Here is a 16,623-nt window from a genome sequence, read left to right as displayed (position 1 = left end):
GTGAGGTCTGCCAGAATATATTTGCAGGTCATTTATTTCTACAGCACTATGAACTGGTTAGTAAATTAGGTTAAATTCTTTCATTTTTATTTATTTTCATTTTTCGCGTTATGTCTGTGCTGCATATATTAAGGATAATTAAGGCATGATATAGCAACTTTCACAAAAATCATAAGAGTTATTACTTATAATACTGATGTTAGTAAAAAAAAGAGACAAATGGAGGAATAGACGGAAAGAAGTAAGCGTTGAACGTTAAGCTCCGGCCGCTTTACAACTGACAAAACATGCCTTGGTATCCATTAAACAGGGAGATAGTTAGACGCCAAGTCCGCCAAATGACTGACTGATATCGGCGGAAATATAATTATAAATTATACTGATAGGAATAAAATTGTACTTATAACTATATCGGAACACGGAATCGATTGTCGGTCCTTCAATTGAAAATACCCGACTTCCTAAAACAACAGTCTTCTGACTCAATATAATATTAGTTTCTCTTTCCATAAAACAGACATTACAATTAAAATATTTTATGAGGAAAACAGACTCTCTCGTTTTAGACCTGAAGGACTTAACACAATTTCAATCTGTTATGGCAAAGCCACGATCAGTCAGCGTCAGTGGGAAGAAAGTATGAGTAGAAACATGGTTTCAAGTTATGACGTTACATCTACAAAAAATCGCATTATATTCATGGCAGAATGAGACTGTGTCTAACATGAAGAGTTCTATCTTGTGGGATATAAGGCCGCAGAGTCGTTAAAAGTCATCCGACGTTTCGGAGTAACACGTCTCCATATTCATAGTTGGAGAATAAGCTAAGCAAGCATGAAGCAGGCATCAAGCAGCTGACTTCCAATAGCTTACTCAGTGTTATATCCCAGAAGGTAAATGAATAAAATGTATCTTAAGGATCAAGCGGTTAGTCGCTGGCTTCCCACCGCGGCGGCCCGACTTCGATCCAGGTCTAGTCAAGTGCGATTTGTGGTGGACAAAGTGGCGCTGGGGAAGGTTTTCTCAGAGTACTTCAGTTTCCCCTGCCAATCTTCATTCCACCAGTTGCTCCACAATCACCCTCACCTATCATCTGGGGCGGGTACAATAGCCCAGACGTGGCCGCAGTACAAGGGAGTTAGTCCCACCCCAGTAGCAATAAAAAAAATGTATCTTTTGAAAAGTGTTTATTCTTAAATGCTAATGAACACCAGGTATCATGCTTATGATAATATATATATTAAGAACATGTATATTAGCAGTACATTTTCCACGAACTCAAAAGCTCTGTGTTACAAAGAGGGGTACGAATGCAAGACTTTTCACTGGGAGTGAATGGCTCATTAGATCTGTGCACTTCTTTTAGGCACAAACTGTATTCAGTTGTGCTTAGAATTCTAGAAGCTTCCCTGTACAGGGTATAGAATTTATTGTTCCCCGGGAAGCAGGTCGCGATGTGGCAACTGCGAAACCTGCAAGTGAACATGCTGGATAACACAGAGGAAAGGGCGTTCCAAAATAAGTACACAAAAGTCGAATATCCAAGTTGGTAAGTGCTCGCAGATCCCACATTTCGTTCCCAAGGAAATCTACAAATATTCTAAAATAAATTTCGTCCTGTCTCTCAAGGAGGTTGAGATAGGGTGGGAAAGGAGCACACATTGGGAGAGAGAAATGCTTACAGGTGTAAAAGCCAAAAGGAACGAACCACTAACAAGACCAAGACGTCGGCGGGTGGATAATATTAAAATGGATTTTAGAGAAATAGGACGAGGTGCTACGGACTGGATCAATCTGATTCAGGATAGGGACAAGTGGCGGGCTCTTGTGAACATGATAATATACCTTCGGGTTGCGTAAGATATTGGGAAATTCTTGAGCAACTTAGCGACAGGAGGATTCTTAAGGTGGGCAGAACTCCATGGGATTAGAAACTTGGTTAGTTAGTTACGAGTAGTTAGTCGGGTTATCTGTCCCTTCTTCTGTCTGCTGAAATGATTTAACTGATCTTGGAACTGGAGACTTTTACTGAGTATCGTAGACATGTTCCAAACCTGATTAAAGTTAGGCAGCAACAATGGACATTTTACATGAAGACCCACATGCGTTTCTTTGAGCGTCTCAGGCACAGCATGGGTGCTAAACGTTTATCGCTGCTATATATGTTTCGAAAATAACGTTGTGGAGAACACTGAAAACAATTTCCATTTAGCGTTTCAGAGGAAGAACTGTAGCAGTAAAAATCCACTACCAAGATAAAATATTTGAACAGAGACATGTAAATTTAGGTACGGCGACTTCAACGTAAAATTTCGATTATCAAGTTCCCTAGCCTCTAGACTCGGTTTTTCGACCCGTGTCGTACAATCGAAAAAAAAATACCAATGAGAAAGCCTATAATAGACTAAAACTAACCGTCTTCATGAAGCCCTTCTTGAGGAACCTCCAATCGTTCAGCTACTCGAGAATTTCATAGCATTTTATGGAACCCAAAGGTGGGTTACCGTGTTCACAAGAGCCCTCCACTTGTCTCTATCCTTAGCCAGATTGATCCAGTCCATACTATCCCATTCTCTCTCTCTAATATCCATTGGAACATTGTCCACTCACCTACTTCTTGGTCTTCCTAGCGGTCTCTTTTTTTTTTTTTTGGCTTTAAGACTAGCGAGTGTGATTCTTGATTTTGATGATGATGATGGTGATAATTATCTATATGACTTATGAATGTCTTCTTTGATATAGCCATCAATCTGCCCACCCATCCACAACTCTCTAACCACACATGCTTTCAAGCACTCCATATGAATTGTCGACAAAAGCATACGATAAGAGTAATTAACGAATATCGTGACATGTAGATCCATTGCCAAGTACTAGCTGTATGAACAGGCGACAGCACAACGGCCTTTGCTAAGGAACAGCTCTGCGAACATATTCGTTCCCCAACAACGATAGAACACGCAATGATGGAAGAAACATTTTCTGTGCGGTCCGTGCTGGAGCTGTATAAAGAGGAATCGTAGTTGAGTTCTTGTTTAATAAATGAAGATAAGCCTCAGAGGAATTACTCTGCTCGCAGTCGTCGGCAGCCTGACGAAATATTCCATCTGTAAATAGTGTAATATATCTCGGTGTAATCTTCGATAAGAAAATTACATGCAGATTCCACATATAAATGATCGAAGCTAAGGTCTTCAGGACATTAATTAGAGTTTATTCCCCATTCAAAAGTGAGTGATTAAGCGCTAACATTAAATTGACAACCATCAACTGAAAATGCAGCGCCTGGAAGACAATGTTCTCCGCACCATTAGAAATTTTGCAAGGCACACGCCGGTTCGCGATTTGCACATGGCTTTCAAACAAAATTATGCAGGCAACAAGTAGAAGTCATACAAGACCACAAAAATGCAATTTTTCGCAACATTTTACAAGGCGAAGTGAGAAACAGGAAATATAAAAAGGCTTAAACTCTGCGGCGGTCAAGCATACAATCGTTCAAGTGACTAGACTGCCGTTATAGGGGGAGCTACTGAAGATAGGGCATGATCTGCTGTAGCGAGCCTGGACTGACAGAGCCCTTGTATAATACTGCATATACATAATTTTAATAACACGTAACATGTAAATATATTGTACCCATTGACAACTGACATATTACTGCGGACAGTGACTCTAAGAAATGAGAGACCCGTCCTCTTCTCAGAGAGGACATGACAGTAACTATCCCAACAGGAATTAATATCATGGTCATGAGCATCAAATGGAGCTCGACACCAAGAGAGACTGATTGATGTCATTTAAAACGTAACTTTGACTTTGACTTTGACTTTGACTTAAGTTATTTTTTTGTCAGTTGAGATTTACAGTTATGAGAAGTGAGAAACTGATAACCGAGGCCGTGGACAGCTCGGAAACCCAGAAGAAGGAGAACGTCCGCCGTTGAAAGCCGTTACCACACAACGGCTAACGAAGATTGAGAAGATTTTATGTGTGGTCTTGTTACAGTGAACTTTAGAGTGTGTAACTAGGTGAACGGTCGTGAGCGTTTGTAGTTACGAGAGTTACTTGTCCAATAAATCCAGTTACCAATCCAAAACTCCTCCCTTTTCACATTTATCACTGTACAATTGGTGTCAGAAGTGGGATAATTGGATTGGATTGATCGAATCATCGGATTGAAGGCTGCGTTGGATATTTGTAGCACCTTATTACAAAAATGGAACAAATGACGGAACGCCTGCTGGCCAAGATGGTTTCCAGTCAAGAAGAAGCGAAGGCCGGCATGGAAACCCAGAGAGATTCTCTCACCTCCCGGATTGACTATAACCAAGAAAGATCGGACGCCGATCTAAAGTAGACGAAAAAATATCTGAAAGCCAAGCTGGACTCAAATTAATAAGAAGTTAAGGACATTTGAAAAAAGATAGAGGGCAATCAAGCAGAGATAATTGTCATAATGAGGTCGGCGTGGAAGAAATTGAGGCCGCGGTTGAAACCAATAAGCATGAAGTGAGTGCCACGGATTTGGAGGCAAATCCGAAAGGAAAAGGGGCCGCAGCGTAGCAGTGGGAAGTTCCTGTGGAACAGGCCGCATTACAAATCATCGGAGCATTGGGAACAGGGATCTAGCCGTAAAGTACGCCGACAGCCAAAGAAACGGACTCATGGTGATGGGTTGACTGCTGCCCTCGGACTGTCAACCAGCCATGCCATTCCTTCTCTGCCCAAGGGAGGTAGTCGTAGAATACATGGCAAGCCACCCGGCAGAGGGATCAGAGGCAGAAGCATGAGACTACGGCTGCGTCTGGAATACAAGGGGACATGCTACGAGGCCGTCGGAAGAATCACTGTGCTGGAATTCAAGCGAGCAGACGGATTTTCCATCGGGCTGCTGAAACTGAGTGACCGGATATTGTGGAGCAGCTGGCCTCCATCCAAAAGGAAGAAGAGAGTATTAGCAGCTTAAGAGCCGTAGCTGTAGAAGCACCGGCAACTCTCGGAAGCTTTGCCCGTACCGACCGGAAGAAGAAAATAGCACTACGCCAGTAGGCAACTCGGGAGGAGTAATCTTAATGAGGGAGCAATGTGACATGTAGACCCATTTGCAAGTAACAGCCGTGTAAACAGGCGACAAACAAAGGCTTTTGCTACAGAAAAGCTATGCGTGCACATTGGTTCCCCAGCAAAGGTAGAAATAATGGAATAGAAGTTTTCTGTGCTGTCCGTGCAAAGGCCATATAACGAGGACCAGCTGTCATTACGAGCGTTGAGACGGCAGTTAGAAGAGTAGGAGGTTGGGGTGAGATAGCTACCAGCCTGCGAGGAAGTGAGCCCGGGAGCAGAAGAACGTCCACTGCTGGAAGAGGCAATCCAGCAATACAATGAACAGCGTGACTGGGAACATCAGTCAGTGTGTGACAGTCATCTATAAAGTGTAGTCACAAGCTGTGTTACTACCAATCCAAACCCCGTTTATAGTCACTTATCACGGGACAGTACAATTGGTAAAGAAAGTTGAGGTAGGTAATTTGTTGGCAATATGAATGCAGATAATTGTAGGATTTCCGGTTCTCATTGCAGTGGTTATGAGAATTTATATTTTCTGCTGTATAACGCCACGTGGTCCAGTGAAATTTAACAGAAGTTTAGGTAGAACATGTTGCCTTTATTTTCAGCTTTGAAGAGTAAACCACGCAAGGAAGTAGCATGAAGCAGATAATAGATAGAGCTGCAGGCTACCCGCTTCATGCTGGTTCCTTTCTTGGCGAACGACTCGTAAGGTGAACGTTATAGGTTCTTCTGAAACGTCAGTTAACTTTCTCAGGATTATACAGCGTTAAATCCAAGAAGACATAAATCTTCATTTGATTCGTTCTCATGTGAATATGTTACAAATTGTGTGTATAACATTACGAATTTGTGCAAATGGGAAGCAAACTTATTTATTACTAATATCCATGTCCTACCTACGTTTTGTTGATATGTGTACATATGCCTATATTTCCGGTATCAAAGCTTCTGGTATCTAACACGAGCAGACATCGGGATTCGAATCCCAGCCAATCTAAATAGCATGATATATCTACCTAGGCGTTATTTTACTTAGATTGATTAATTTTGTATCAATATAAATTTGTTTATTTTAATAATTGCTTAAATTTACAGGACAACACATCATTTCATTATAAAAATTAAAACTCTGATTTTCACTTCATGATTACATTCCATTTATTTCCAAGCGCACGCAACGTTCATTAACAAATTTGAGGAAACAATTTCAACTGTATGAAAATTAAACATAAAACAAACACATGCATACATTCATTACAAATTTGTTTATCGTGAATGGATATTCTATCGATATAATTCACCAACAAACACAGCTACTCGTTTATGACGTTAGAAATACAAGCAAGTAGGGATCTGTATACACAAAGAGCCAATAACGATAATTATGCTGCATGTATTGATGCTTCCTCGTGGCACGTGCGTCATTTCATAATGTCTTGTACTAACATAGCAAAATTAATTTTAGCATTATATGCTTTGATGGTTTTAAAGGTAACGACATGAAAATACGTGATTTAACGAACAGAGGTAAACCCAACATCGGCAGAAACCGCCTGAGGCAACGTGTACATTCATTAATTACGTGTGTATTGGCTAATGAATAGATCTCTTAGAGATTTGTTCGCAAACATAAACATTTAAATCGACAACCCAAAGTAAGAAACTTCACTAGAAATTGGGTCTGAAAGTTGAACAATGTTTCCTATTAACCGAATCCCTTTCGATAACACCGCTCCCACAGCCTGTCGTGTAACTTACTGAGAATTTGTTCCCAAGGATAATAATCCCATTGGTTTAATGTGCAATTTAAGTAAAAATTGTAGAATGGCGTACACATGTATGAGTCCCTTACTGTTCAAATTTAACAGCCCAAATAAAAAAAAATATATATTGTTATTGTATAAAAGTCTAGACTTGCGCCTTTTTTCGTTATCCTATATTTATATATACTCGTATGTTAGAAAGCAGTAACGAATTGAAGCAGAAGATAGCACTGTAAGGTACACTTGCGATGGACATCGTCCACAACTGCAAAGCCAGTTTTTGGATATCAGCACTGTTTAATGCACATTATTAGTCTATCAAGTTTAATACAATAACATAAATACTGTACGTTTCCATAACTTTTCAAGCTACCGAGATTGCATATTTCTGACGAAGTTTTTATTTTTAAAAATTGTTCCGTTAAAATTTCAGCGGACCTTATGTTAGTGGGTTTTTACATTCTTCGAACATCAGCTTCTTCAAACTGAACAAACATAGTTTTCTGTTTAATCTGGAGCAACGTCGATCGCTTTACGTATGGTCTAAATATTAAATACGTGTATTACAAATAAACCTATTGAGGATGTATATATAACAAGAGCGACATAAATCCTTGGGAAAGAATTTTGCATTTAACTTCCTTTGCATGCTGAAGAAACATAGTGTAGGGCTAACAGTAGCTATGAAACAATAATTATACAGTTCAGTGATTCATTGCTATGCATAATTTACACTTGTATGAGAGTCCCTTTATACTAAATTTATCGCATGTTAGTTCGAATTATCTTATAGTCAACATGTTTATAATTTTGACGTATATAAACTGTTTTATATATAATTTATAGTTGTATTCATTATCCTTCTCCATACAAAACTTGGTACGTCTGGCTCCGAGGATACATCAGTTAACGGTTTCGAATGGAAGTACTCGTACTTATATTCCCACATTTTGCAGCCTTCCTGTTTATTATGTAGATTCTAAAGGGTTCTGACGATGGTGGAGATCACACAGGATTGGACTTTTTGCACCGTTCGGAATTCTAGGTAATAGAGGACACGACGTTTTAGAAACTGGATCTGTTTCCGTCTTCAGGTGAGAAAGGAAGACACCTACTCGGTTGGGCTCCTTAGAGTGAGCTAATCTCAATCACTGGAACTCATGATAAGGAAAGGAGAAAGAGAGCCGGTCACGGTAGCCGAGCGGTCTAAGGCATGCACTGTCTTCGCTCGCTTGGAAACCGGGATCGTGGGTTCGAATCCCACTCAGGGCATGGATGTTTAGTTTGTGTGTGTGCGTTTTTCTGTGTTTGTGTACAGGTAGAGGCCTTGGGACGAGCTGCTCACCCGCCCAAGGAGTCCTACCGAATGCGTAAGATCTAGAAAAACCGAAGTGAACAGAGAAGTTCATGGAGGTAGGCCTAGGCCCACTGGGGCTGTAGTGCCAATTAAAAAAAGGGGGGGGAAAGAGTGGGAACATTTTCCAAATGCTCTCTTTTCTGTTTTAACTCCTCACCCTTCATATTCACTTAAATCTATTTTGGAGAGAGCAAATAAACAGTCCATGTAACAATAAGCCATATAGTCATATATTATAATTACAATGTTTCTATCCTGCGTCCAGTGAATAGCATTTATTTTATGTCTTGATTAAAACATATTAAATATTATTAATAATCAAATGTGACATCAGTAATTTGATTTTATTCATAAATTCGGCTACGGACTTTTTTGAAAACCATTAGCCTGCAGTCCCAGAAATATTTTCAATCCTTAGATCAGTCCACAAGTCAGTACAAATGATTTATATTCAAAGCATTCCGAGCTGTATTCACAGTGTTGCCAATATAACACCGAAAATACTGAACACAGCAGCCATTTGGGTGATGACACAAGTACAGCCAGCTCCGGAATGCTGTCCATGGTAGGCCTCTGCTTCTATGCTACTCGTAGATGTACGTCAGAGACTGAACCCTAACAAACTTCATGGCTTGATGTGGCGAAGCGTTAAGTCGACCTGACATCGTGGCGGTGGGATCGGATATTTTGAAGAAGGCAAGGAAGAAAAGAGGTATAATCCGCATCATATGAAAACTAGAGCACAGATATGCATTACTTTAGAAACTGAATATTACAATTTAATTTTTTTTTTTCCACTTCACAAAATTTGGTGACGTCTAAACATATCATTTGTGTGGTTTGGCCAGCTATACTGTACTATGAGACGCCATGACTCACCAACGATAAGTCATATCGATCTGTGTAAGATTTGAGGCTTTCACGGCGGTGACTATGAAGAAAGCAGTCTTCTGGGATTTGGCACCGTGTATATGTGGTGTTAACACGGTGTTAACCACTGCTTTCTTCATATCGATCTGGTTTGGAAGTGACTTTACTTAGGGAGTGAACATTATGTCATTCTTGAGAGTTCTAAAACTCACCGTGAATATAGTTCGCTTTGCCGCTTTCTTCAAATCACTGCTCGAAAGGCTGACAGGTGCTTAAAAATGGAAGATTCATCGCCGTGTTAACATATCATTGGAAACTATCCTCGGACATTTGACTCCATTGCACTTCTAGTATCGAACCTTTATTCTCTAAAGTTTATTTCGCTATTATTCTCCAGTCTGTATTTAAGTGCACCTGGAGACTTTCCGTCCGATACTTTGTATACATTTTTATTTCCCCCATGCGTGCTACAATTCTAACCAACTTCATACTTCTCTGTAAGATTGAGGCTTTCACGGCGGTGACTATGAAGAAAGCAGTCTTCTGGGATTTGGCACCGTGTATATGTGGTGTTAACCGACGGTAAAGCAGACTGCTTTACCGTTGCTCACGGTGTTGTCGCTTGCAGATTTCTTAAACTTTTTCTTCAACCCTGAAGATGGGGGCGATACGTTCCTCCGAAACGTCGGTTAACACCACATATACACGGTGCCAAATCCCAGAAGACTGCTTTCTTCATAATTCTCTGTTCAATATGTCTAACAACTTTCGGTGAAGAATACAATATCTTGAGCCCCTCGCTTTGAACACTTTTCCAGCCGTTTACATCTTCATATCTCATGAGCCTATATATTACCAAACAATTTGTCCTTAAATATTCTCTGTCCATGGACGGTAACAAACTACACGGAACAGCGGAGATTTTGCTCGCTTGCGTGGTCATGCAGTTTCTCACATCTATATAAACCGAAGGCCAATTCTGTGTTCGGAATAGCTCGTTACTATGCCTAATCACAAGCCAGGTGAATTCAATTCACAGTCACACACTATACTTCCTTAACTTACATTCTCCTTTCCGTCTCCATATGGATCTCCCAAGTGTAACCGCTCATTACAATTAAGTCTTTATAATGCATACTACATCAAGATTTGTCTTTATTTTTAGTGGGGTAGGAGTAGTCCCTTGTACTGCGGCCACTACTGGCCTACTGTACCAGCCCCAGATGATAGGTGTGATTGTGGAGCAACTGGTGGAATGAAGATTGGCAGGGGGAACCGAAGTACTCGGAGAAAACCTGCCCCAGCGCCACTCTGTCCACCACAAATCCCACATGACCACACCCGGGCTGTCTCGGTGGGAAGCTAGTGACTAATCGCCTGAGCTAAGGCGCGGCCTTATGTATTAAGGTTAATGACAGTTAACTAATAATTCAATTTATGTTAGGAGGAAAGGAGACAGGAAGATGGCCGCATTCTTGGCCATACGCACCATCAGCACACTTCCTGGAATTTCGCGTGTTCGGAGCAGGCGGTGTCGCCTCTGTAAATGCGACTCTTGACAGTTCTTGGGAGTAATAATTCAGAAGGATGCGTGCTGGGGCCCTGCGCTATTAATATCATAGATCAGAGAGCTGTCAAAAACGCCTTTTGTAATTAGAGGTCCAATGTCACTAACCACCGGTAGCTGATAGGGAGACGTCCATATAAGTAACCTCATTTATTTCGAACTAAGCCAATGAGGGATGACTGGAGAATGGCAGTTTTCCGGAGGTAGGTTCTCAGAGGAGACATCTACCCCAAGAGACTTCAGTTCCGTGGGGACACTCTGGTTTTATAGCAAGTGTCACGTAACTTCGAACAAGGCCAAGAGTAACCTTGAATGCGCAGAAGAAAAATTTCAGACAAGGCGGTGGAGGTTGTGAGAAGTGACAGGCGACCAGTGGAAGAACGAGTGTTAAGAAACTCCTCCCACCACAAGCCATGCGCGGGATCTGACTAGGAATGCGGGGCCTTGTTCGAAGTTACGTGACACCATCTATAACTTTTGACTTCTGAGGACGCAAACCCGCGTCAATCTGGTTAAATTCCAAATTATAAAAAACTTAGCACTTTTGGCATCAGAATATGTAACTTATCTTAACAGATGGAGTTAATAAAGCAACTGCAACTCACAAATAATTAAAGAGTATATGAATGAATGAATGAATGAATGTATAAGGGGTGGGCCTTCTTGGCCCTTACACCGAAGACCTACAGTGGTCTATTGTACTTAATTAAAGAGTAAATATGCTAGTAAATTAGATTCAATAGTTAAGATTACTAGCAGAATAAATCAGTATGTCTACCATTTCAGTGTTTTATAAAAGAAATTTATAAGTGAAAAATTGTCATATCGTAGTGTGAACCATGTATAGCATCAGTATTATTCTTGTCTGTTAGGACCCCGAGATCAGATCTCCGACCTACCTAATCCTGAGATCCTGAGCAGAGCTAGTGATCTCCAATCCATACCCATGTGGTGCAACCTGTAACTGTAAGCACCCTTACTATGTGTTTGTTGAGTCAAATACAAGACCTTCTACCCTCAACATCAACAAATGGAAGGGGGTACGGGTAAATATAAGCAGATGTGACTGCAGCAGCTATGGGGAAGGCAACAGTCACATTTTCTCTCAATCCATATTCTTTCCTTAGGATGGGAGATTAATTTTCAACCACAGAAAGGATAGAATTATATGTTGTAAAATATATTTTAATCCTTATTTCTGTGGATAAGAAAATAAATTATTCTGAATTGAAAAGGTAAAACATTCCCCAGTTTCATCTGTTATTTGTTCCTTCATGAACTCAATGTGTACTTCCTATTGTCGTTCCCGAGAAATTGAACATTTCCAAATTTTCGAAGAAAATATAAGCTATCATACGTTGAGACACGAACAAACAATTTACTCTGTGTTTATTTCCAGATCAGCCTCTTGTTGTAGTGCAAGACAGTATTGTAAACAGTATTTCTCCTTCTGGTAAATATATTTTCATTCAACGAATGGACATCAATACAGATGTGTAGTCAGCATGTCACATTCAACTCAGATCCCTCTATGTTTTCTATGGCCGCAATAGCGGTATCAATCTATAGAGAGTTCTATTTCCTGGGATATAACGCCGTGTATTCCCCTGAAAGTCAATGAATGTTTCGGAGGAAGCTGAGCCCTGCTTTCTACCTGTATCATCCTGGTTTCTTGCTTGGCTTATTCTTCGAACCTGAAGATGGAGGCGATATGTTCCTCCGAAATGTCGGTTGACTTCCAACGGACTACACGGCTTTATAACCCAGAAGATAGAACACTTCATACACACCGCTGTAAGAGTATCAAATCCTAGAAATTCAAATAAAGATTGAAAAGCAATAGCAATAAAGCATCTCCTATATTCAGACCGTTGTGAATAATAATGCATGAAGGAAGTGTTTCCCTGTACCTACTTTACTACAGAATCTCTGGATAATGCTCGATAAATCTACGTGTATGTTGCAGGTTCACTGGGCGGAATTCTGTCACTGTTCCTCGGCTTCAGTTTTATTGCCGGAATCGAGTTTGTCTACTTCTTCACAATAAGGCTCCTGTGTTCGACGTCAGGCTCGCGCTCTGAGCCTGGAGAAACAAATTCATTGATTGCGACGTCTGTAATATCGGAAACTAGTCAATACTTCTCACCTCGGGTGTCAAACGCTACATCAAGTTTAGCGATTCGACAAAAAATTAGGACAAGGGAAGCTCCTGTCCAATACAGCAGACGTCATGAATATCATGAGAGTGTCTAGGATATCTGACTTTCAGTTTAAAATTATTTAATGTTATGCAAAGAATTCTTGATGTCTGTTCCCCTCCAATATTTCATAATTAGAATGATGCTGGCAGGAACTATCTACAGATAATTTAAGACGGACAATTTTGTTCCATAATTTGCCAGCCTGTAACTTCTATGACAATCGACTGCAGTGCTAATTGCAGTCAGCTTCGACAGAAATATAAGGTCGTAGCATTAAAAGGCAGTGCTTCTGTATGTATTAGTGTTTTCAGTAGGTATATAGTTTCGACCTTTGTTGTGTCAAATTGTATCAATTTTCCTTTTTTAATTCTAGACGGGTTTTTCGCTGGTTTATTAACACAACTTCGTGGTCCTATCTTGTGCATAATTCTTATAATATAGATTTTCGATATATTAAAATAACCAGGTATTTTATTGCTATAACCGTCACTGTATTTGTAGTTTTTAAAAAGTAAAAATAAAAAAAAAACTTGTTAGTAACTTAATGTTTGTAGTCTGTCAGCATAAATTGAAATGAATGTTAGTTACTGCAGAGAAACGCAAGATTAATACAGATCTCAAGCAATATGTGTATTGTACATTATATAAAACTTCCACCAACACAATGCTTGTTCTTAAGAGGTACTACAACAAAATTTAAACGCTTTGACCTCGGTGATGACAATAGTGTAGTCTGTACCACAAAAATTCCTCTCGGCTCGTGTTAGTGCTGATTATTGTAAAAAAAATATATATATATACAGAGTGTCCGGATGAAATGTATCGAAAATAAAATAATTATATCTCAGAAAGCATTTCTTATACATATTTATGGGTTACACCAATACATAGGGGAACTATTAAAGTTCTTTTCTGAGTATATAACTTTCTCAGTACATTTCAATGTGGGCTCTCTTGGTGGCACGAACAATATCCAGCCGATATTCGACCTCGTTCCACACTGCTTGAAGCATGTTTGGTGTTACGGTAGCCACAGCGTCCCTTGTAGGAGCTTTCAGGTGTTGAAAGTCATTGATCTTAACCTGGTGGAAAATGTTCTTCACATAACCCCACAAGAAAATCCAATGGGGTTAAATCTGGTGACCTATGGTCCACTTCTGCCGATCCATCTCCCAGCCATATCTCTGTCCAGGCGATTCCTAACATTGTGACTGAATTGTAGCGGCGCTTGCGCGTAAACCGGGCATGAAAAAAACTTTCAGAGTTTTCCTTTCCGATTACATAAAACTGACACGGGTACTGCAATTAGTTTCCGATATATCAATTTTATATTTTGGATAACTTTCATTCGGACACCCGGTACAAAACGGAATATGGTTCCTCATGTACCTTCCAAGTCATAAGAAATCTGTCAAATCTTTAAAATTCTGTTATAAAGGGGACAGATCCTGGAACACACAGACCGATATATGATCATAAGCCCCCTTGTGTGTCCTTAAAAATTCGAAAAATACCTAAAAATGGCAATAGATATCACTTCTTTTGGTATGGTGGAAAAACTTGAAAAACATCGACTTCTGTTAGTATGATTCGGACAGAAATTGAGTCACGAAATATTTGAATGCCGCGTTCTGTGTTCGTAATTTTTATATACATATTTTATTTATGATTTTATGTACCTCAAAATAAGAAAATTTCTGTGGAATAAACTCTGTATTCGTTCCTACTACTATGATTTATATTTAACATTTTTATTATTAAAATATGTTTGTATAGTAATTAAACAGCATTGAATACTCATACAAGTCTAAGCACGACCAAGGGTTATATTCATATCCTGCTTGAACTGCATAATCCTTCATTCTAGTGTAATTATTTTAAAGTTCAAAGGACAGCAGTAAATATATCGCCCTTCGCAAGGCAGAGATATCGCTATGAGCATTCCTGCTGCTATGTCTGGAAGTTATGAATAAAAAAATCTTCGCCTTGAAGTGTCTATCCGCACAGATGTAAATCATAAAATCATGAAGGACTTTTGAAACATCTGGTGCTTTTTACAATAAACAAGCTTTGCTTCTGCTACGGCAAACAATGACGACCATGAATTATTGTTAGGAACGAGGAATGAGCGTCTATACTCTCTTTCACTCACAGACCCAGTCTTCACGTAGAGAAAATGTGAAACCCCAGGTTAGGGTAATTAATCTTGGGCTTCGACCCGCTGCAGTGCCCCAGGGACTAGAGAGTTTAGAGCAATCCTCTCGCAGACACGCAAGCTTCTAGCAGGGCTTTCGTAACAGTGTTCACATGTGGCCAAAACTGACTCCTTATCGAGCCAAATGAATCCAGTTCACAGCCTCACGCACGATTCCTCCAGCATCTAGTCAACATTATGTTTCCGCTTACGCCTTATTATTAGTAGTATATTATAAATACTACAATAAATACAATACTTATATAATAAAGGTTCGATGCACAAGGCATGCAACATAATGTACAAGTTATTTCACATATATTTCTGCCTTAAATGCAACTTACTATCTAGTCACCCTTCTTCCACACTTCCATGTTTCGGCCGTATACGGCCATCATCAGGTACCTTCTAAAAGTAAAAAAAATATATATATATAAAATAAAATAAAAAAGTAAAGATATCCCTGTAACAGGCCGTGGAGGCCCATAGGGTTGTGAGAGGTCGATGCTCCCACATTATCTAGAGAATCGGCTCATAGACGGTGGCAAGGTTGTCAGCCCTACGCGCCGGCCGCTCTTTACCCCCAAGAATATTCTTGGTACTCATTTCTGTTAGAGGCTGAGTCGACCCCAGGGCCATATAGTGCGGCCTCAACCAACTACGCCACCGTATGGCCCTCAGGCATCTTCTATCTTGCTAAAATTGTTGCACTGTATGTCAAAATTTCATCTCGCGTGTGAACACGATATTTCCTGTTTAAAATAAACTGAACTTAATTCAGATTAATTAACATGCCAACATTTTCCTTATGGTAGTCGTCCATTTGTTTAAAATATATTTGTTTGACTATCTTTGTTTGGGATTTATTTACACAATATTCCCTTTGCGGTGTTGATATTATGTGTGTTGTTTATGTAGATCGTAAAGATGTTGATGTATTGTTATTGCAGTTTTGTTATCTTTTGCTGTGGGCTCTTCAACGCTGCCAGAGAAGTTGTGCTATTAATTGGTCTGTGTACGTAGTTATTATGTACAACTACATCTACACTCACAGACCAGTTAACAACACAAATACTGTGGCAGCGTAGAGGAACCTGCAGCCAAAGACGCAAACATAACAAAAGTGATTACACTACATTAAACTCCTTACGAACTGTACAAATAACACACATATCAACACCGCAAAGGGAGATAGTCAAATATATTTTAAACGAATGGACGACTACCATAAGGAAAATGTTGGCATGTTAATTAATCTGAATTAAGTTCAGTTTATTTTAAACAGGAAATATCGAGTTCACACGCGAGATGAAATTTTGACATACAGTGCAACAATTTTAGCAAGATAGAAGATGCCTGAGGGCCATACGGTGGCGTAGTTGGTTGAGGCCGCACTATATGGCCCTGGGGTCGACTCAGCCTCTAACAGAAATGAGTACCAAGAATATTCTTGGGGGTAAAGAGCGGCCGGCGCGTAGGGCTGACAACCTTGCCACCGTCTATGAGCCGATTCTCTAGATAATGTGGGAGCATCGACCTCTCACAACCCTATGGGCCTCCACGGCCTGTTACAGGGATACCTTTACTTTTTTATTTTA

General features: G+C 40.0%; 1 protein-coding gene across 1 annotated transcript in view; it reads left to right on the top strand.

The window, feature by feature from the left end:
• Nucleotides 1–16,031, top strand: part of LOC111870044 (sodium channel protein Nach) — a 90,827-nt gene extending 74,796 nt beyond the window's left edge. The window contains exon 7 of the mRNA XM_023861997.2: nt 15,976–16,031. Coding sequence (XP_023717765.2) covers nt 15,976–16,031 — 56 coding nt within the window. The remainder of the gene's footprint in view (nt 1–15,975) is intronic.
• Nucleotides 16,032–16,623: the final 592 nt, after the last annotated feature.

This window comes from Cryptotermes secundus, unplaced genomic scaffold (assembly GCF_002891405.2).
Source record: "Cryptotermes secundus unplaced genomic scaffold, Csec_1.0 scaffold165, whole genome shotgun sequence".
Taxonomy (NCBI): domain Eukaryota; kingdom Metazoa; phylum Arthropoda; class Insecta; order Blattodea; family Kalotermitidae; genus Cryptotermes; species Cryptotermes secundus.
This window is presented reverse-complemented; position numbering and strand designations above follow the sequence as displayed.